At 37.3% G+C, this 22,446-nt stretch overlaps 1 protein-coding gene across 2 annotated transcripts in view; it reads right to left on the bottom strand.

Annotated features, from left to right (window-relative positions):
• Window positions 1-22,446, bottom strand: part of WDR7 (WD repeat domain 7) — a 400,989-nt gene that overhangs the window by 42,966 nt on the left and 335,577 nt on the right. Inside the window, exon 26 of one of the 2 annotated variants that reach the window (XM_030925916.1) lies at window positions 3,062-3,599. The exons of the other annotated variant lie outside the window; for it this stretch is intronic. Coding sequence (XP_030781776.1) covers window positions 3,417-3,599 — 183 coding nt within the window. The 3' untranslated portion in view covers window positions 3,062-3,416. Of the gene's footprint in view, window positions 1-3,061; window positions 3,600-22,446 lie in introns of those variants that run through there. 2 annotated transcript variants of the gene reach the window in all.

Raw genomic sequence — 22,446 nt, 5'->3', positions numbered from 1 at the left:
TTTTTTGATAAGAGCTAAGTATTAGGTAGAAACTCAAGAAAAATTATTTTCTCAATTCCAAATTCTTGCTGTAAGAATTTAAGTTCATAGATGCATATTTAAACAATCTGAGTATTTCCAAAATAACCAGCTTTTAAACTTTCCTTCTAAGGAGATCAATTTATTCCTCTACTAAGTACTTCGTTTCTTCCCTCAAATTACTCTATTTCATCTAACCTATTTGTCACATATGTAAAAACAGACATAACATATAATCAACTACCAGCAATAGAGCTTTGAGTTTGAGTTGGGAGGTGTAGAATTTCAGAAAATGTTAGGTTATTACAGTAGTGAGTCAGCTTGCAGTTTGAATTGGCAAGGATTGTTATCTATCAAAACATCAGTATGGTTTACCTACTGTTCTCATTCAAGCCCCAAATGAAGACAAACAACTATCCAGACTTGGGACATGTCTCTTCATGAGAATCTTACCAAATGCATGCTGTTGGCTCTTTTAACTATCCTGTCCCTGAACTTTTAGTCCAGTGAAATATTTGGAAATTGATTGGATTGGTGTAGAGAAGTCGCAGGACAAGACTGGGGAAGACAATGTGCCAGAAAATGTCTGGTTCATCACACCTTCATTTGACTAGGTTTGCATTACATCGTTTTATAAAATAATTACTACCTTTTATCTGGAATAGTTCTCCATTACCATTATATGTTTTGTGTGGCCCTATTCCTAACTTCCAATTCATACTCCTAAATAAGATGTAGACCTTTTCAGAGTTTTGTTAGAAATATATTAATTCCTACTTTTGGCCAAAATTCAATCTTTAATATTAATCTTAAAATTAGCCTAAGAAAGTTCGGGGAAAGGATTTCCTATTTAATAAATGGTGCTGGGAAAACTGGCTAGCCATATGTAGAAAGCTGAAACTAGATCCTTTCTTACTCCTTGTACAAAAATTAATTCAAGATGGACTAAGACTTAAATGTTAGACCTAAAACCATAAAAACCCTAGAAGAAAACCTAGGCAATACCATTCAGGACATAGGTACGGGCAAGGACTTCATGTCTAAAACACCAAAAGCAATGGCAACAAAAGCCAAAATTGACAAATGGGATCTAATTAAACTAAAGAGCTTCTGCACAGCAAAAGAAACTACCGTCAGAGTGAACAGGCAACCTACAGAACGGGAAAAAATTTTTTGCAATCTACTCATCTGACAAAGGGCTAATATCCAGAACCTACAAAGAACTCAAACAAATTTACAAGAAAAAAACAAACCCCATCAAAAAGTGGGTGAAGGATATGAACAGACACTTCTCAAGAGAAGATATTTATGCAACCAACAGACACATGAAAAAATGCTCATCATTGGCCATCAGAAAAATGCAAATGAAAACCACAATGAGATACCATCTCACACCAGTTAGAAAAGTCAGGAAACAACAGGAGGTGGAGAGGATGTGGAGAAACAGGAGCACTTTTACACTGTTGGTGGGACTGTAAACTAGTTCAACCATTGTGGAAGACAGTGTGGCGATTCCTCAAGGATCTAAAACTGGAAATACTATTTGAACCAGCCATCCCATTACTGGGTATATACCCAAAGGATTATAAATCATGCTGCTATAAAGACACATGCATATGTATGTTTATTGTGGCACTATTCACAATAGCAAAGACTTGGAACCAACCCAAATGTCCATCAATGATAGACTGGATTAAGAAAATGTGGCACATGCCGGGCGCGGTGGCTCAAGCCTGTAATCCCAGCACTTTGGGAGGCCGAGATGGGCGGATCACGAGGTCAGGAGATCGAGACCATCCTGGCTAACACGGTGAAACCCCGTCTCTACTAAAAATACAAAAACTAGCTGGGCGAGGTGGCGGGCGCCTGCAGTCCCAGCTACTCGGGAGGCTGAGGCAGGAGAATGGCATAAACCCGGGAGGCGGAGCTTGCAGTGAGCTGAGATCTGGCCACTGCACTCCAGTCCAGGCGACAGAGCGAGACTCCGCCTCAAAAAAAAAAAAAAAAAAAAAAAAAAAAAAAAAAAAAAAAAAAAAAAAAAAAAAAAAAAGAAAATGTGGCACATATACACCACGGAATACTATGCAGCCATAAAAAAGGATGAGTTCATGTCCTCTGTAGGGACACGAATGAAGCTGGAAACCATCATTCTCAGAAAACTATCGCAAGGACAAAAAACCAAACACCGCATGTTCTCACTCATAGGTGGGAATTGAACAATGAGATCACTTGGACACAGGAAGGGGAACATCACACACCAGGCTTGTTGTGGGGTGGGGGGGGGGTTGGGGAGGGACAGTATTAGGAGATATACCTAATATAAATGATGAGTTAGTGGGTGCAGCATACCAACATGGCACATGTATACATATGTAATAAACCTGCACGTTGTGCACATGTACCCTAGAACTTAAAGTATAATTAAAAAAACAAAAGGAAAAAAAAAAGTTCACTCCTTCGGGAACAATCTCTGTATGCAAAGGCTCTACACAATCCCATATTTGCCTTGATACTGGTCCTATCATTTTTGAGATAACCAAGTGTGTTAAGAAACATTCCACATAGATAATTTCATCATCATAAAGATATTCCATAGTTTCTTCCCATAGGCATTTAAATTCACAAAGTGCCAAGTTGCTCTGTTCTATCACTAGCTACATAAAGAAGGCAGGCGGTCTCAACTTTCCAGCTCTAAAGCATTCATATTAATGCATTTTGCTACTGATACGTCTAGCTGGAACAGATTCATAGGCTGAAGGAGTGATTACAGAAGACCAGCTGTCTTAAGATAGGTAAGGAAAAAGGAAGTTGTTATTTGATTAGTTGAATTATTCTTTTTCATTATGAGTACCTTATAAAATTAAACAGCATGGGCTTGAGGTTACTTTACACTGAGCAGGACTCATTTTCTATTTTAATTGATTAATATGATTAATTAGAAGAAAAAACGGAGAATATTAAAAATCAGGCAAAATGCATTTGTAACAAAAATAATATATTTTGAAAGGCATGAATAGTCTGAACATTTTATTAAATTACACATGAACTCATAATGAGAAACTGAACTGAAGGATACAAATCATCTCTCTCCATTAACAGTTGGTTCTTAGAGATCGCAGGGATCACACTTTAAAGCAGGGTATTAGATTCATAATTTAAATAATATCTTGGGCTGTTGCCAATAAGCCACATTTCAAATAAAGGTATCAGTTATGGAGAGTTCAACAAAGATTCCTTTTTCTTTCTTACTCTGTAATCACTCACGCTTCCAAATCCATAACTATGGACTGCCCACAGGCTCAATGTTGTCCATAAACCTGTTTTGTTTATTCCACATAATGTCTAAAATTTTTAGAGTTCTTTTCCGCCCCCAGCAGGGTTAGGTAATCTCTAGTTTATCATGGTCCCTTGCCTCCTTCAAGATTACTCCAACTCTCATTTGGCCAGTTTCTCCAATATTTAAGAAATGAGGAGAAGGTGTACGGTAGCAAGTAAGAGGTGGTGCTATCTTCATAAGTTGTGTCCAAAGCTGAGAAAGGCTTGACTTTCATCACAGGAGAACAGGGGGTGAGCAACCCGACCTGAATGGGAATTGAATGGAATGAGAATCAGTCCAGTACCTAACAATACAATTTGGCGTACTAGTGAGGTAGTAAGTAGTTGTTGGGTTTAGGAATAAGTGAGGAAAGAAGAGAAACCCGGAATGGGGAAACGGCATATGCAAAGGTCCTGGGGTGAGACAGAAAAGCTGAAATTGAAATAACAACAAAAACTCAGCTGGTGTAGCCTGAGCACAGAGGCTGCAGGGGAGAGCCTGGTGAGAAAAAGCTGAAGCAATAGGTAGGAGGGTAAGATAGAATAACCATGGTATATATAAGTAAAGCTTACCTCCTAAGTGTTATTAGTAATATAAACATACATCAACTCAGCCTTTATGATATTTGCATTTTAAAATCATCACGGAAACTTGCCAAGTGTACAACTGTAGACAGAATAGTGCCTATAATGAACCTCTATGTACCCTTTTCCCAGCTTTAACATAATTTTGCTTCATCCAGGTTCACCTTCTTTTTCCCCCCCTCATATTGTTTGGAAGAAAACCTTAGAAATCGTATGTTCTCATCTATAGGATGTTTGTTTTTAATGTAACTTCCTACTATTGTGAAAAAGAAGTTTAAAATGAAATGTAAAGGTAGAGTGAAGTGGCTCTCACTAGGATATGGAAAAGCATAAGGATTTCCATATGGGCATATCCACAGCTCCTCTGATGATGGGCTTCTGGTCCACAGCACCTCCGATTCCCCGATTGCTCCAAGTTCCTTTCCTGCTAGACAACACTGGCAGCAGCTTCTACTGCTACTCACCTAAGGACTTCAGATCTTTGTTTCAGGCAGTTTTACCTGCCATGAATGGCAATGCAGTTCACACAATGAAAGGAGAATTCTTGGGTCTTCAGCTCTGTGCCCTTTGGTTTCCTGGATTTAATTCCAAATTCTATAATTTTATATATCAGCAATTTTGTTCATAGTTTTCTGCTTAGGATGGCCTAACCTTTTTAAAAACCAAAATTAAAAAAAAAAAAGGAATAGTAAGGAGTCAGCTTATACTTTAAGTAGTGTTTACTTTCCACTTAAAGAAAGATATTAGTTTTACATGGTCCTGTTTGCTCATTTAGCGGACACTTACTATAGACTTGGGTTTGATGCATATTTTAGTTTAAAATCCAAAGACTGTTTTAAGAATGAACAAACTAAGCCATGTAAGTGATGAAGGCTGGGTGCCATCGAGAAAGCAGTCAAGGTTTAAATAATATCCTGGACCTTTGCAATGTAGGAACTCTACCTACGGGAATAAAGGTAAGCTTGGGAACTTACAATTCTTATTAAGAAAAAATACTTTCTCTCTATTGAAACAAATAAAATTACAGGTATAATCAAGTATCATAAGTTATTTAATAAATAGGCACCAAAAGTCCTCGCATTTTTGGTTGACAGAAATTCTTGCTAAAAAAGTCTTTCACTTCACCAGGAAAGTTAGTATTTTAATTTCATAAGTAGATTAATAGTTTCAGCATACATTAAATGCCTAACTACTTGATAAGACCTTCTGAAAACTGCATACAAATTAGAGTAGAAGTTGTACTAAGAAGAATTTTAAATCTTCTTTGTAAAGATCTTTATAAAACGAACAGACTCTTCCGGTTCTTATTTGAACACGAAAAATAAAAAAGACCATCAAATAAACTAATTACTTGGAAAAAATATCATTTTTTTAAAGCCATAAGATAATTCATCTATTGGAAATTTTGTGAGGAGTTTGAGAAAAATTAACTTTCAAGGGTTTTCTTTAGAATATGCCATCTAAGTAAAATAAAGAACTCAATTCTTCAGTCTTATTAGCTATGTATGGCTAATGGCTATCACACTGGACAGTAGAGATACAGAATATTTTTATGATCACAGAAAGTCCTAATGCATAATGTTGCTTTAGAAGACACAGTTAAATTCATGCTGAAAACATTATAAAATTAGCCATGGTATTCTCATCATTTAAAAAAAAAAAAAAAACACACACATATACTCCTGAGATTTTTATGTAAAAGGTGGCATCTTTTTCTCCTCTAACAGTCAAACCAAAATTACTGTAGATAATTCATTTTTTTCTGTTAAATACCAAATCAGAGCCAATATAAAAAATATATAAATTATTCTTCCCTGAAATATGATCAATTCACAAGAAACCGGAACAAAAACAAGGCTACAAAACAAACACTTTTCTCCATCCCCTCTCCCTTGGTCTATTACTAACTGTGATAATTGCAAGTAAGTTAAAAAGAATTTCCTAAACCAAACATCCAATTAATATTCCCTATAGAACTTCCAACTATTTAATAACTTTATTTGCATTAAAGCACAACCATGCTTCTTCTGAATTTATAAGAATGTCCAATTTTTTTATTGGAGTAGGGTCTATTAACTGCTGCAAAATTGTGATGACTATATATATATATATATATACACACACACACACACACACACACACACACACACACGCACACACACACACACATTTGCCTTCCATGAGGTCTTTCTTCTGAGGAAACTTACCTTTAAAAAACAAATTTATATTTTTTTCAAAGATGTACTTGCATATTCAACTGATACCACTTAAACAATAAACTAAAAGCTTACGGGTTTAAACTTTGGCTTGCTTATAAATCTGAGACCTGAACTAACAATTTTATAAAAGCACCAATTTGGATTGGCTGAGAAGGTGGGCAAGGAAATGTCAATTTTACCTCAACTGGAGTGGTGCATACATGCAGCAATGATCTCAATGAGCAGCAATGTGGTATGTTTATCATGAGATAATCACACCCCTAGAGGTTTAGAAGCACTCAGCTGAACCTTATGCCTCACAACACACTTGGGGTGTCATTATCTCATGATAACCATACTCCCTGTCAAGCCTTATTGCTTAATTAGGGGTTACGAAGGTGATAAGACTAAAAGAAATCGGATGAACAGTACCTAAGATGAATGATACCTTAATCAACTTAAATCTGGTGGCTGAAGGAGGCGTGATGAACAAACACATACAGTGAGTTACATGTTATTTTTAGAGAAATTTGTTAATAATAAATGAGGAGAAACCCAGTCTGCATTCCCAGATTATTTGAATTACATTTTCCAGGAGACATGATATTTATGATCAATAATTTAAATTGTGTTTTCACACAGTATGTAAAATGTTCAAGAAATTAATGATAACATGAAATTTAACTTTGACCTAAGATACTCAGCTTACGCATGACAGTGATTCATCATAACCCAAGCATAGGATTTAAGTATTAAGTCTGCAAGGGAGGTGATCAATAACACCCACACCATGTATGATTTTAACAAAGTAACCTGAAACCAGAGACAAAAAATAATGTGATCTACTCTTTACTAATTTTTTCTATATTACACCTTAAAATAATCAAGCACAAAAGAAAAAAAAATCATAGCACCAAAATGCTTTAAAAGGCTATGCACAAATACATAACTTTAGTTCTTTTGTTCTGTAAACAACTGCCATATTTGTGGACAGAATATAGCTCCAGATATGGTGCACTTGAAGCTGCTTTCCAATTCACTGTGAAACATCAATTATCTTTATCAAATAACAGTATCTCATCTCAGTCCATTATCAAGATGGAGTCTTATTTTAGCTGGACTGCAGCCCTATCTGTATATCAGGGCTGGCCGCGGTGGCAGAGCATGAGTGAAAGGCTGTGAGATAATCAATAATCATCATCAAATTGTGGTCGAAAGGTTGTGAGGATGGAAGTTTTTGATGAAACCTCACTTTTTTTTTTTTTTTTTTTTGGTACAGATGATAAGGCTTAACCTTTGCAATACCTGATGATTATGTCTCAGTTAGAGGAAGCCTTGCGTACACTTTCAAGTGGTTCTAAATGTCCAAAGACACACTGAAATACTTAGGCTTAAGTGGAACACAAACCTCATGCTATCAAAAACCATCAGGTGGAAGGGCTCAAAACAATTGTGAACATGGTTATTGTAAACTTGATCCGCAACTCAGACACAGAGAATTCAAACCCTGACTTACTATGGCTGTTAAATCCCCGTGAGTAAAGGTCAGCTCTGGAAGAACAATGTTTGCATAACAATAGGTAAAACACACCCTGTGGTTTTCCCAAAGGTTACTGAACTGTTGCCTAAGCCTATGGACCTTGATTTTAAAAAGGCCTCTGCTTGAGACTTACAGAGGTTTAATGGCATCTACTCTCATCCTGTGTCTTAAAATGTCATGAATTTGGCATGAAAAATGATGAGGCGATTCAATTTTTCAATTCAATAGAACAACACTAATTTGGAGAGATGAGAAGTGGAATGCCTTTCCTTTTTTTTTTTTTTCGTCATTGGGTTCTATTTACATCAAATGGACATAAACTGAAAGTAAATTAGCTGAGAAGCAGCTAGATTAAAATTAGAGACAACTTTGTTGTTTGGGGTTCTGTACAGATCTGTCATACAGAGGCAGCCCACTAAGGCTATACTATATACCACCCCACCCTCTGAAGCCATACTTCCGAAAGCTTTAATTTAAAGATCCTTATTTTATAATGGTTTGACATTTTTAAAAGCATACATATAGAAAACTATATCCTTCAAACATAAAACCTATCTACTAAAGTATGATAAAACATGAAAACTAAATCCATAAGCCAGAACAAAGGAATTATTATTTCAAAATGTCAAAGTGTTGGTAGTTTGATAATACGACAGCTTAAAAGCAAGATCCTTTTCTTAAATTGCAAAATTCACTGATATAAATGATCAAAATTTTAAACATATTAAAGTGGTGAGCCACTAATCCTTGAACATATCGCTATCAGTATCACAGTAGATGTTTTGGAAACAGACTCTATCTAGTTCAGGGAATTCATGAAGTTGAATATATATATATGCACACACACACACACACTCACATATATGTATATATACACACACACTAAGAAGCTGAAATTAGCTCTATTATAATTCCCAAAGACTGAATTTATTTAAAGTAGGTTTGCTAAAGAAAATTTTGTTCTAATGAAAACACTCTGAACAACTTCAGTAAAAAGCAACCAATGATATTAACCTAACTTGTGACCTATCTTTCCTATAAATATGTCCAACACAAATATAGAGTAATTGCCCCTTTTTGAGCTATATTGCCTTTCCTATAGTAATAGCAGTTAATATACATGAAAATATTTAAACTCTCTTCAAGAAATATGTACATTTATTCACTCTACCAACAGAAAAAGCCTGTTTCTTAGGATCTCTGAGCTCCTTTTGACATGCTGTAATTTCCATCAGCACTTAGAGTACAATACCTGTTAACGCTAATTGTGGATTAGTAAATATATCAGAAATAATTTTAAAAAATATATTAATAAAATACATAAAACTTCCAACATAAAACAATATAAAACAAAAATACATGCTCAAGGAGACCCATTTTCCACTGACTAAACCTTCAATTTAAAAAAAATCTTTCAAGGTACCTAAGAGGAAAGATTTTACTTGATTTCATGTACTTGATATAGAGAAGCTAAAATGTATCTTGGAAGATATTTTGAGAATGGCAAATTAGAAACATACTGATCAAATACCATCAGAAACTTCAATATCCCCACCTCCTCCCCATTCACTATAACAAATACGTAGCACAGTAACAAATCATAGCATAATCCTTGTGATATATTTTAAAATTTGGATTTGAAAATACATGTTACAGCAACATGTCAAGCCTAATGTTAATGCAAAACATTCTTTTCCTTAGCCCATTATTTTAAAAGTATAACATTTATATTAATCATGCTAAATTTCATGTTGACAATATATGCAAAGCTAGCATTGGCTTTTTTAAGACAATAAAAATTTAACAGTGTGTGGAATCTTGCTATAGAAGTAGTTATTGAAACCATACAGGACAGAATCCTAAAACTGCTATAACACTTTACCCCACATACAATAAATGTTCTCCAGAAAAACTGTAGTGTTCTAAGGCTGAATCAGTTGGCTCCCAGAGCTGAGTAGCAATAAGATAGCATGTTTTATTATGAGTGTCATGGAGACGGTGTGAAAAATCAAGAGCCACAGGCAGTCAGCAGCAATGGGTCAATAATGCTCCCAGAGACATTGTGTAGATAATCAACAACAAGGCCCGAGGTTCTCTCGGCATTGCACACAGCTGAAGGGCAAATCAATACAGCCAGGGAAGGGCACTGCCCTGCTCCACTTCCCACAGTACACTATGGCTGCTGTAGGAAAAACACCCCCAAAATGAAAATAAAGGAAACTGGTTGTGCAACTAGCAATCACAAATTCATCCTTCAAAGAGGTTTCCAAAAAATCCAAACACAATTCAATATAAAGTCTGCCTAAAAATGAACCCAGGGGAAGGTTTCATTTAAAAAGTGCTGCATAAATAGTGATTAAGACATAATGACTTAAATACAAAAAGGGCAAACATGGTCTTATGAAGTATTCTAGTTTATAATACTAAAATCAAAGTTTAACCAAATTTTTTTGTGAGTAAAACATTCCAGCTTGGGAGATTTTACTTTGCTAACTTTGGTGTCTAGTATTGCTAGTGCTCAAACAGATCATGCTCATGTTTACCATTTACTTATAGTAAATAAGAACTATAACCACGCTACATTTTAGAAAGTGTGAATTATTTTTGAATAACTTTGTTTCCGAAAAAGGAACATAACATTTAAATGTATTCTATTGGTTCTCAGGACATTTTGCCAGCAATTTTTGTAACTGACACCTTGTTAAATATATGATGCTAATATTTCATACATTTCAGTAAAAATGTATGGGTAGGAATATGTTGATTTATTATTTCTCAAGAAAAAGGTGATTCATCACATCCATCATTCTGTTAATGATTAGGTGTTATTTCTAAGTTCCTATGTAAAGCCATCTTTCTTGAAACATGAAGAAAAGGTGCTGGAAGAAAATAGGACAGTTAACATTTTTAAGGTTTATTTCTTATTTTTCACAATTAAAATTTCTTTTTGTCAAACAGATAAAATAATATCTTTAAGCATTAAAACGTGCCCTACCTCAAGACTGTGATAACTGTAAACACTCCTCAGACATCATAGGAAGAAGTGTAATATGTTCCTATTGTTATAATATTTAAAAAAAGATTAAAAAAGAAAAAACTGCAATTGTATAAAATGGTATGTAAGAGAATTCAGGAAACAAATCACTGATCCTTTATAGCATTTTAATTGTATTTTAAAGGAACACTATCTATTTGTTTATTCTAGTGATAAGAGACTATCTTGTTTCTTTTTTTCACTGACAATTATTTACAGCTATTGAGGATAACAGTTCTATATTGTTCAGTAAGATGCTACCACAAGAATGCTTCAAAATTATACTTATTCTGGGGACACATTTTCTGACTGGTAAGAAGATGAATCAAAAAATAATTTCTTTGTTGATGGTTACGTTTTACTGTTAGGAAACTGACAGGGAGTTTATTTCTCTCTCTCTCTCTCTGTGTGTGTGTGTGTGTTTGTTGAAATATGATGTCTATAAAGTAAACCTAGACTTTAACTAGGAAATAAACTGAGTATAAATTGTCCACTCTGGACTGTACATTTGTGACTGGTAGGTTGGTGCAATATAGTTAGAAGCAGGTTTCCATTTTTGAAAAGTTAGATTTTCTAGTCACCATGACAACAAAACTGAAGTACTATAGCAAGCCACAGAAAAATTACTGCCTTTAAAATAGGAAAGGTGGCTTCTTAAAGTAGTTTGAAGCTTGTAAATATTTACTTCACTAAAATGCCACTTTTAGTAACAATCTAAAGGTATTTGGTAAAAAAAGGAACCATTTCATTATCAAATAAGACGGTTCAGACTGAAATGCTGCTAACAATGAGAAGTCCGAAATGAAAAGCAAGAGTATACACAGTCTTTAGAAAGCAGTTCTCCTCTGGGACCCCTTGTTGTCCCTTCACATCTACCTATGATTAGAGAATCTGTGTTGACCTATTTAATTTTAGACCTTCCACCTCTTTGTCAAATCTGGTTGAGATCAGCTTGCCTAAGTCCTGCTGTTGTCCTGCAGCTGAGAAGTGTGTGATATGACAGCTGGTTGATTTGCATATTTTTCTCTTATTGGCTGAGGAAGCTGCCGAGGCAGTGAAATACTCCAAGACAGACATAGATTTTAGATGCTTCCTCATTTTGAAAACTAGGAACATTTCTATGTGTTTAGAGAGCATTTGCTGAACCTCGGACACTATACGTTACAATGGTGCTTTATTTCCACCTAACATGAGCAGAAGTTAAGAATAATTTAGAATGTACTCCTATAGACATAATGCTAGCAGGTTAAAAACTCCTCAATTCTAATTGTGTTTAGAGGCTCTGGTATTTGGTGGGATTTTTTTAAGTCCCATAACCACATGATCAATCCAGGTGATTTAAAATCAATGCCAAACCCAGACAAAGGCTGTGGTAAACAGCTCTCTATCTGCTTCATGGAAAAAGGTGAAAATTCAGAAAGAAGCCCTTCTTTCAGTGAGGTGCCTAAACCACGTGAAAATAACTCAACCTCATAAGCCTTCTTGTATTTCCTTGATGAAAATTTTCCTTGATGAAAATTCCAAAACTGACTCTGCACCCCCCAGAAATGAAGAAAAAGCCTCTAACAATTGTGGGGATCAATTCTGATACCTTTGCTAATATGAAAAGAGAGCCTTTGTTGTGAAACGAATAATGCTCCATCCTTGGCAAAACAGATATGCTCATTAATCCTGTAAGCATAATGTCTTTAAGGAATAGTCAGAAGCTGGTGCCTTTGAAATCCACCAAATTTAAAGTAATGCATGTGTTTGAAATCCCTGGACAAGTGACCCTTTTTAAAGTCAGACATGGGCTTCTGGCACAAACCTAGGATTTCAGGTTTGTCTCAATGATCCCCCTTCATTACTTTCATCAGCACAGACTTAATGCCCTTTGGATTTTGGGGGTTAACATTAAATTGATATTAAAATGGTTCAGAATAACAGTGTTAACATTGATCAGTATACAATGTGCAGGAGTATTTTTTTTTCATGGCATATCCAAAATAATATCTTTCACATCTCTTTTTAAACCCTTTCCTATCACTCAGGGTTTTACCTTGGTAAACCACAGGTCAGTTGTTCTCCTGCAGTAGTGAAATACCCTACAGAACCTGTAACAACAGACATCTTAAAAAGCAACTCTCTTCCGTCTCTCCTCTTACTTTTCAAGCCAAGCGCGTCTCCACTGGCCTGCCTTCCCACTTAGTCCACTGCTGCCAGGCCTTTACCTCACTACTGCACAGAGCTTGCTTTTGTAAAGTCACCAGTGAGCTTCTGTTGCCAAATCTGATGGACTTCTCATAATTTTTATCTTTCTTGGTCTTTTGGCAGCACTTTTTCCATGAGACACTCCTCTTTGAGTATCTATGGCATCACCATGTTCTGACTTTTCTCATGCCCTCAAACCATCCATTCTCCCACTGTTGCCAGATGCATCTCTCCATCTTCTCTCTAAACACTGAAGTTTTTCCGGGCTTTGTCCCAGCCCTATTTTCTTCTTACTCTACATTTATCTGTTGCCATGGCTCTAAATACATCAACAAGCCGATAATACCTAAATTTTTATGTCGACCACAGACATGTCTGTGCTCCAGAGCCATGCATATAGCTAAATACTTGGTATCTCTACATGTATACAGCTGAATACTTGGTATCTCCACATGTATATAGCTGAATACTTGTTAGGTATCTCAGAGCTAACATCAGAAACTGAACTATTAATTTTCTTCTACTCTTTATTCCACAAATTGCTCCTCTTCCAATGTTTCCCATCTATTCAGTTCCTCATGCCAAAAACTGGGAATTATCCTCAAAACTTCATTCTCTCTTAATAACCATACCAAAGTCATCACAAGTTCAGTCAATTTTACCTTTAGGCTTTATCTTAAATCGGTTCATTTCTCCCAATTTTCAATGTCTCCATAACGGTCAAGGCTACTGTCATCTCTAACCTGGAGTACTTCTGGAACAGCCTGAAACTAGTCTCCCCATTTCTACTTTTGTCTTGCTGAATCCATTCCCCACACAGCAGCAAGAATGATCTTTTTAAAAGAGTAGATCAGATAATGTCACTTGCTCAGAACCCTTCATGATTTCTTAATGCACTGAGGATAATATCAAAATTCCTCATCCTGACTGGCGAGGGCCTCTGGTGAGCTGGCTGTGGCCCATTCATCTGTCTTGTGTCAGGTTCCCTTTCCTCCCATTCACTCCATCCAGTTCAAGGACCCTAAGATCTTTCTTACCTCGGGGCCTTTGCACATGCTCTTCTCTCTATCCACTTGATGTCTCTGTAACCCTTACTCATTACACATAGCTTTGAGTTAAATGTCACTTTCTTACAAAGGTCGGACATCATCCTTTTTAATTCTCCCTGTTTTATACTTTTTCGCCACACTTACACTTTTCTTCATAGTATTTATCACAAAATGTAATAATGTGTTTAACTGAGTAACTATTTGCTTAACTTCTTTAGCCTGTAATGGAGCTAGTCAGTACTACCTGTCTTGCTAACCATTCTACATTACTGCCTGACATAGAACCCAGCACACACACCTACTCACTAACATGTGTTAAATGAATGAGTGGATGAACTAGCTCAGCTTTATAAAATCACACTCTGTAGGTCTTGGGCTTCTACACACAGCTCCACACCACTGCCAGAGCTTCTGGTATGCAGATGCAATCTGGGGGTGCTAGCCATAGCTTGTGGATGGGGATCAACAGTCCCTTTGCAGGGGCTGTTCTAAGAAGCCCTTTTGTATTAAAAATAGGGCTGAGGGAAAGAGGATAGTTCACAATTCCCAAACATTCTGAGTCTCTAAAATGGGAGCACCCAGGAACCAACCTGAACCTCTTCTATGTCTCACCATGACCTAAAGCCAAAAAAGAGCTCTCTGGTAGAGCCTACCCTGCATCCCTACTTTGGCTCTGGAGCACATGGAATGGCCATTGTGGGTGGAGGACACTTAGAGGAGAGCTCAGAATGGCCTGTGGCTTTGGCAGAAAAAGGCTATGGCTGCTGGTTAAGGAAGTGTCTCTGGTTGCTCCACCAGAAAACCGTGGTGCATAGTTTTCTTTAGTGCATCATTAAGGATATAGTAACAAACTAAATGCATAGTATTTTCCCAAAATATAGAAATGGCTAACATCTTGGTAATTTCACCAGATTTACCACTTGGGAAAGTAAGGCAGCTAAAAGTGTTCTTCTAATTATCTCCATAGAGGAGGCATTAGTTTCCTCAAAATAATTAAATAGAAATATATTACTTCGATAGTGTGCAGCACTAGCCTAGTAGCTAGTAGGCAGTAAATACTATTTGTTACATTTAGAAATTATTTGATGGATGCTGCAGCAAAAGAAGAGTCTACCAAATTGTGAGAGAGATCCAGAGATAGGGGCATCCTGAATTCTGTGTTGATCTGAGTAGTTGAAGAAAACGTCCCTGTTCGGGGCAAAGCTACAAAGGGTTAACAAGATATTGGTGACTTCCTTAAGCACATTTTCTATTAGTGATTTTTATCAGATAGAGGCTCCCTCCTGTTGTAATTTGAAGAACCGAAAAGACATCAGAAAGGGCACTGCCGAGGGAAAAGGAGGCTATATGTGTCTTCAACAGTAGGGACTTAAAATTCTGGCTGGGTAGTTTAGCACGACATCACAGGAAAATTCTCAAACATCACATAAAAATCTAGGGATCCTAGCCCTAACTCAGCTCAGGACAGTGAGAGAAATTTCTGGGTAGAAAGGAATAATTAAAACCTTATTAACTAAAATGTTATGATTTCAGATAATATTTCAAAGCAAATATAGGAGTATATAGACTGCAAATATCTATACTTACACATATTAATAACCTGCATATAGTCCAATATCATTGTTTGTGGGAATATCATGGGTTTTCCCCTTCTAAACCTTTCTTTAATGCTGTTGCTACATTGCCTTTTCAATAATAATAACAAAATCAAATTCTACTCACCTTAAAGTTCCATTTCAGCCTGTATGATTCTAGATCTAAAGTAAATGACTTTTCTTTATTTTTAAATTATTTGATTTTATAGGCCTTGGGGACTTAAATATTAATTCACACATTATTTGTTCCTCATACAGTATGTTATTTTATTCTGTAAACTCAGAGTTTCCAATCCAGCCTGCCTTAGAATTACATATGGGAATGCTATGAAAATGTAGATACCTGTGTCCCTTAAAGATTCTGAATGAAAGAACTCTGGAGGTCTGAGGAAGGAGGAGTCTATTTTGAAACTTCCTACATGTTTCTGATATGTCACTTGGTTTGGAAAGAACAATGCTCAATGGTGATGCCCAGTGAATTTATATAAAAGGAACTCCTAGACAGATGGAAACATCCGTGGAGAACTAAACACACATACATCATCATATAAAGGAGATACTGGGTTTGTATTACAATTAATGATTATTTCTCCTTGAATGGGCTTTATAATTTTCAAAAGCCCTTTCACATACCTACTTCTAGAAGGCATCTCACCTGTCTCATCTCATTCTCTCTTTTTTTGCAAGAATAAGGATGTTGGATGAAACCATTTCCTTTAGCCCAAAAAACAGTATTGTGTCTGATATATAGTAGCACTCAACAAATGTTTCTTAAATCAATGAATGCATGCATGGTTACCTCACTAAAAGCCATGCAGAGTACACTGGGGGGCACTGACAGGTTTTTAAAAAAATTGTCTTATACCTAATAAACTTGGGCTCAGAGAAGTTAAACAACAAACTTAGCAAATGGGTATACAAGTAAATTTTCGGACTCCTCATTTGATTCTTTTTCTTTGAGGCAGGCATGCTTGCTGACATTTGTGGATTAGGCTGTGTTGGGTGAAGGACAGTCCACATGCCTGCATTTTGTATTCATACCACTACCAATGAATGACAAACTGCTGTATAGGTATAATGGCATGTAAGTTGTTGCCTTCTTCTTTAACCTCTGTCTACAGTAGAGGCAGTAATTCTAGAGGCTTGATATATGTGTCTACAAGTAATAAATCTGCGTGAGTTATGGCTGTGTCCTTGTAGATTTACAACTATAAGTTTTAATTCATCTCTGACAACACATTTACATAAATTACAGCAACACAGTAACAATGCCATATTCCTGGGACTTTCACCCAGAGAAACTCAGGAGGCTTTAAGCAGCTGGCTTTCTTACCACCATAAAGGCCACTCTCAGTATGTATGATATAGAAGCATTTTACTTGGTGTGGGGGCCATTATACAGATGTTTTCTTGCTCCTGTCATTCCTTTGAAAGTAAACTACATTTTCAATACCTTTCTCTCCATTAATGAATATTCTAGATGAAGATGATACTTTAAAAGAGGAGCAGAATTTCTTAACTAGTTAAACATTCAAAGCAATGAAGCAAATTATTTCTAACCACCTACTTTGTCTACAAGCTGCTTAACAGCTCACTCTAAAGCAGGAACAGAGATCAGCTGAGCTGGGAGGGATGTGGGACACTAAGGTTTGCAAGGCCAGCCTCTCCTCTCAGTGCAATGAAGCCGTGGGAAAGCGGGCCTTGGCCTCCGTGCAGGACGTCAGAATGGATCAGAGCCGAATCTTCTAAGGCTTATCCTGCACTTTAACATCCCACCTCACTGTTTCAGTAGGAATAATGGGAACAGCTGAGAACTTTTAAAGTAACTTTACAATTAATGGCCAGTTACTTTTTTTCTTTTTTTGAGACGGAGTCTCGCTCTGTCGCCCAGGCTGGAGTGCAGTGGCATGATCTCGGCTCACTGCAAGCTCTGCCTCCCGGGTTCACGCCATTCTCCTGCCTCAGCCTCCTGAGTAGCTGGGACTACAGGCGCCCGCCACCACGTCCGGCTAATTTTTTGTATTTTTAGTAGAGACGGGGTTATTTTAACATATTTCCTATTGGCAAGAGTTTTGTTCTTAGACCAAGGCAAAAATTCGCTTTCAAATTAACTGCACTGCCCTTTAAAGATGATTATTAATCAACCCACCACCACGATTTACTGAGTAGTTAAAACATAACAGTCATGAATCTAAATATTTTACATACATTGGCTTGATTAATCTTCAAGAGGACCTAAAATCATTCAGGCAAAGAAGCTGGTTTAAAGACAGCAAATCACTTGTTCTGGGTCTCAAGGACAGTAAGCGAAAGGGCAGCTACCCAAACCCAGATCTATTCCGAAGCCTCTGCCATCAACCGTTATGTTCCTGTTAACTTGTCTCAGAATACTCCAGGGCAGATGTCAGCAAGTTTTCTTGGGAGGGCAAATGTTGGTTGCCTCCCTTGTGCTCAGGGAAGGGTGAGGCCCTCTCTTCTCTCAGGAATGAATCTCAGTCAATCATGAAAATTCCATTTTCATTCCAGCAACAGGTTTTTGAATGGGTAAGTGATACTATTTTGGTCAACAAGACAAGAGAAGAGGATTTTCTCAAAGGGTGTATTTGTTTTACAATTCTCCTTTCTGCCTCAGGATGGTATCCTCTGCATAGGCTGCTGGCTCAGTGGCAGCCATCTTGTACCCTGAGGCGGTCCTGCCAAAGAGGCTGGGATGCTGAATAAGCAAAACAGTTTCCTGACAGACTCAGGTTTCTGAGGATACCTCTGAGTTGCTCATCATACTACCTACCTCTGGATGTTTTGTTGTATGAAATAATAAATTAATTTAAAGCCCTTTTGTGGCTATTACTTTGCAGATGAAATATCTAATTATTAAATCTAACAATTCTTTAATTCTTTTCTTTTAAAAATTCCTGCCCATACCTAAACTAAATCCTTCTGTTGTCTCATGTCTGTCTTTCCCATCAGTTTGTAGCACATCCTTTTTCTCACTGTTCTCAGAAAAAAAAAGCTTTTGCTTCTGCATTATAGTATCAATTTCTATTTTTACTTAGTGTATATATTTAACATGCTGTATTTTAAGGTTCATCAAAATCTGCTTGCTATTTGTCATGATTCTTATTCCTTTTCTTCACCCAGTCACCAGTGATGTCAATCAAGCCCTGACCGACTGTGCTGGTATCATTCCCAAAGCTTCCAGGAGCAAACCTTCTTCAATTCAACCTCAGCAGTGTGGACAGCGACCTTCCAAAATCGAAGATCTGATTTTGTTGCTTCCCTGCTTCAGAGAAATCATTCAAGTGATTTCTCTGAATGCAACACCAGGCATTCAGCAGAGTATTGATTTATGCACACAACTTCTGAAATCAGTCACTAACAATTAAAAATTGGGAGATTTTAAAATAAAAATCCAGATTTTCAGCTTATCTTGAAAAATCTGAAGATCAGGCAACACTAGGTCCACACTTTCACCTGGCACCAAGTGATGGGATCTGAGGCACATCTGATTCCTCTACATAGAGCATGTGCCCTCTGGTTTGCCACAGTCTCCACTCCTCTCAATTCCAATACTGAAGCAGAATATCAGTTGGCTTTTTGTTCAAGGCTTTACCTGTTGTTTTACAGATGGTAGAATTAAAAAGGAAAATATTTCTTGGATGGTACTATCAAAACTGGAAAAATAAAAACAAAGAGGGCTGATCTTTTATTAATTTATGCCACCTTCTTCGTCTCTGCAGGCATTGGTGTTTGTCACTGCTGACTCATGAGACTCCAAACTATAAAGCAATCTGTCCAGGGGAGGCTTTCCATAATCTCATCCCTCCTAACCATTAGACTTGTCCGCCTCCTCCTCTATCACACTTTCACATTCCTTTGCAACCTTTGCTTCAGGCATAACAAAAACCTTACAGTCCCTGGAATGCACCATCAGCTAAATGATTCTCTGTGCTTCTGTTGATGCTTCATCCTCTCCCTGACAAGTTTTCTTTTCCCATGTCTGCCCACAGAACACCTACTCAGGGGTCAACTCAAATATCACTTTCCCCGACTCCCCCCGAGATGGAGTCTTGCTCTGTGGCCCAGGCTGGAGTGCAGTAGCGTGATCTCGGCTCACTGCAACTTCTGCCTCCCGGGTTCAAGTGATTCTCCTGCCTCAGCCTCCCGAGTAGCTGGGATTAGATGCCCGCCACCATGCCTGGCTAATTTTTGTATTTTTAGTAGAGATGGGGTTTCACCATGTCAGCCATGGTGGTCTCGAACTCCTGACCATGAGATCCACCCGCCTTAGTCTCCCAAAGTGCTGGGATTACAGGCGTGAGCCACCACGCCCAGCCCAAACATCACCCCTCTAATCAACCTTTTCATGTTCTTCTCCCCTCCACAAGATTCAGCCTGTCCTCCTCTGTGGACTGTCACATTCTACTGTGGCACCAAAAAGCTTTATTATACTTATTTGTTTCATCTTTGTCTTTCCTGCCAGATTGTAAATACCTTGTCCACCCAGGTAGTCATTTCCTTTTGCATTTCATAGTGCCATGTCAATACTTCTATATATCATACGTCGAAGGTATGATAACACAATCTCTCTTAATTTACTTTTACTTTACTGACTAGTAGGGTTAACCAAGACTCTTATTCCCTCTGTCAAATATTCTAACTGGTGCCTAGCACATGAGCAATGCCCGTGGTTGAGAGGCTGCTCTCTGATAATCCCTCTCACTATTGCTGTAACTAGTTAAGCTCTATGACCTAGAGTTAACCAAAGCTGAGTAACAGTAGTGTGTACCTGTAGTACCAGCTACTTGGGAGGATCACTTGAGTCCAGGAGTTCAGGGATGAAGGGCACTATGATCACGCCTGTGAACAGCCACTGCACTCCAGCTTGGGCAACAAAGTGAGATTCCCATTTAAAAAAAAAGAAAAGAGACAAGAAAAGCAAAGAAAGGAAAAGGAAAAGGAAAAGGAAAAAGAAAGGAAAGGAAAGGAAAGGAAAGGAAAGGAAAGGAAAGGAAAGGAAAGGACAGGACAAGACGAGCTAATGCTAGTTGTGCTTGGCAATGCAGTCGGGTTACATAGGATATATAATTCATACAATAAGAGTGGAAAGGGGGCTTTTAAAAAACATGTACACACATGAAATTAGGTATGAGATGACTGTAAAAGATTGGAAAAAACACAAAAATCTAGAATTATACTCAGAATGTTTCATAAGGATCTTTAATTTGTCAGTCCACTTAAACAGAAAATGGTATGTCTTAGCAAGAAAAATGTTTCAGAACTACAACTAATGGACCAACAATGGAGATAAGAGTCTTTGGTCCCACAACAAAAGAGATGGGAAATAAGATTATCTTCATAAAACTTAAAAGGAAATGGTTTAGGACATACATCATTTTATATGATCCTACACTTGAGTAACATTTTTGATGAAGTGACCGACTTCTGGGGCTGAGGTCCTGGATCCAGGGCTTTAATGGTACCGAGTATGTGCCTCTTCCTCTACTAGACTTGAGGTCCATCTGAAGTTCCATTTGAGACAGGACCTACCAAATCTTGACAAAACCCTTGAAATCAGCATCAACATCTCTTTACAATCTATCAGGAATGACAAACTCATGTCCTCATTACATATGTTTTAGAATACTCATGAGTCATATTTGGTAAATAACTATTAAGATGCCAGACCTTGTTCTAAATTATTTATATACTCAGAGTGGATATAAAGAATATGAGGCAGTGAATCCAGAATGAATTCAATGTACTAGGACTCTTCTACCTAATATTTCCTAATTTTGTGGACTATATATATGTGGAATACACCCCCCCACACACATATATGTATATATATTAGGCATTTGTATATTTTTTTTAGTGTTGAAGAGAAAAAGAGAATGGCTAGATGGGAAAGAATGGCATTAAGACATAGATAAAATAATGTGAATTTTTAATCAAAGTACACTTTAGCCCCTATCGAATGCTTTTGCAAGGATGCTGAAATGCTTATAATAATTGCTCAGTTTGTAAACAGTAGAACTCTCTGTCTCATCCTATTATAGATATTACAAAGGATATAATTTATTTTTTCTTGGTACAAAATTCTTGAATATTGCCCTTCAAAGTGTAACACAGATATAAGAAGTACTCATGGCTAGGTGCAGTGGCTCACGCCTGTAATCCCAGCACTTTGGGAGGCCGAGGTGGGTGGGTCACTTGATCACCTGAGGTCAGGAGTTTGAGACCAGCCCGGCCAACACGGTGAAATCCCGTCTCCACTAAAAATACAAAATAGCTAGGCGTGGTGGCACTCACCTGTAATCCCAGCTACACAGGCAGCTGAGGCAGAAAAATCCCTTGAACCCAGGAAACAAGAGGTCGCAGTGAGCTGAGATTGCGCCACTGCACTCCAGCCTGGGCGACAGAGTGAGACTCCGTCTAAAAACAAAAAAGAAAACAAGCAACAAAAAACAAAACAAAACAAAACAAAACCAAGAAGTACTCATGAGTGGTGGGATAAATAACAGAAAAACACTTCTCTACATGGTCAGTTAAAACTATTCTTTAAAAAATTTTAAACTTTCAGAATAAATGATGCTCTAATTTCAGGCATTGTTCTGGATATCTGTTTCTCTACCTAGAAGTTCTTCTCTAAATAGCATTTCACTTTAAAAACTAGTAGCTTGTTAGGCAGTTCTTCAATGCAGTGTCAGGAAGCCATTGTCTTCTCCAACCATTCATCTTATGATCACTCCTGATGCCATATTTCTGGTTGTTGCTCCAGAATGTCACAGAAAACACCTGCCATAAAACCAGCTGCTGAAAAGAGCAGGAACAAAATACCTAAAATGTCACTGTCTAAGTACTGTAGTCAATTCTCACTGCAATTTTTGCAATCACCACGTAAGTGCCCTTGATGTATAAGCGT

This window comes from Rhinopithecus roxellana, chromosome 21 (genome assembly GCF_007565055.1).
Source record: "Rhinopithecus roxellana isolate Shanxi Qingling chromosome 21, ASM756505v1, whole genome shotgun sequence".
Taxonomy (NCBI): Eukaryota; Metazoa; Chordata; class Mammalia; order Primates; family Cercopithecidae; genus Rhinopithecus; species Rhinopithecus roxellana.
This window is presented reverse-complemented; position numbering and strand designations above follow the sequence as displayed.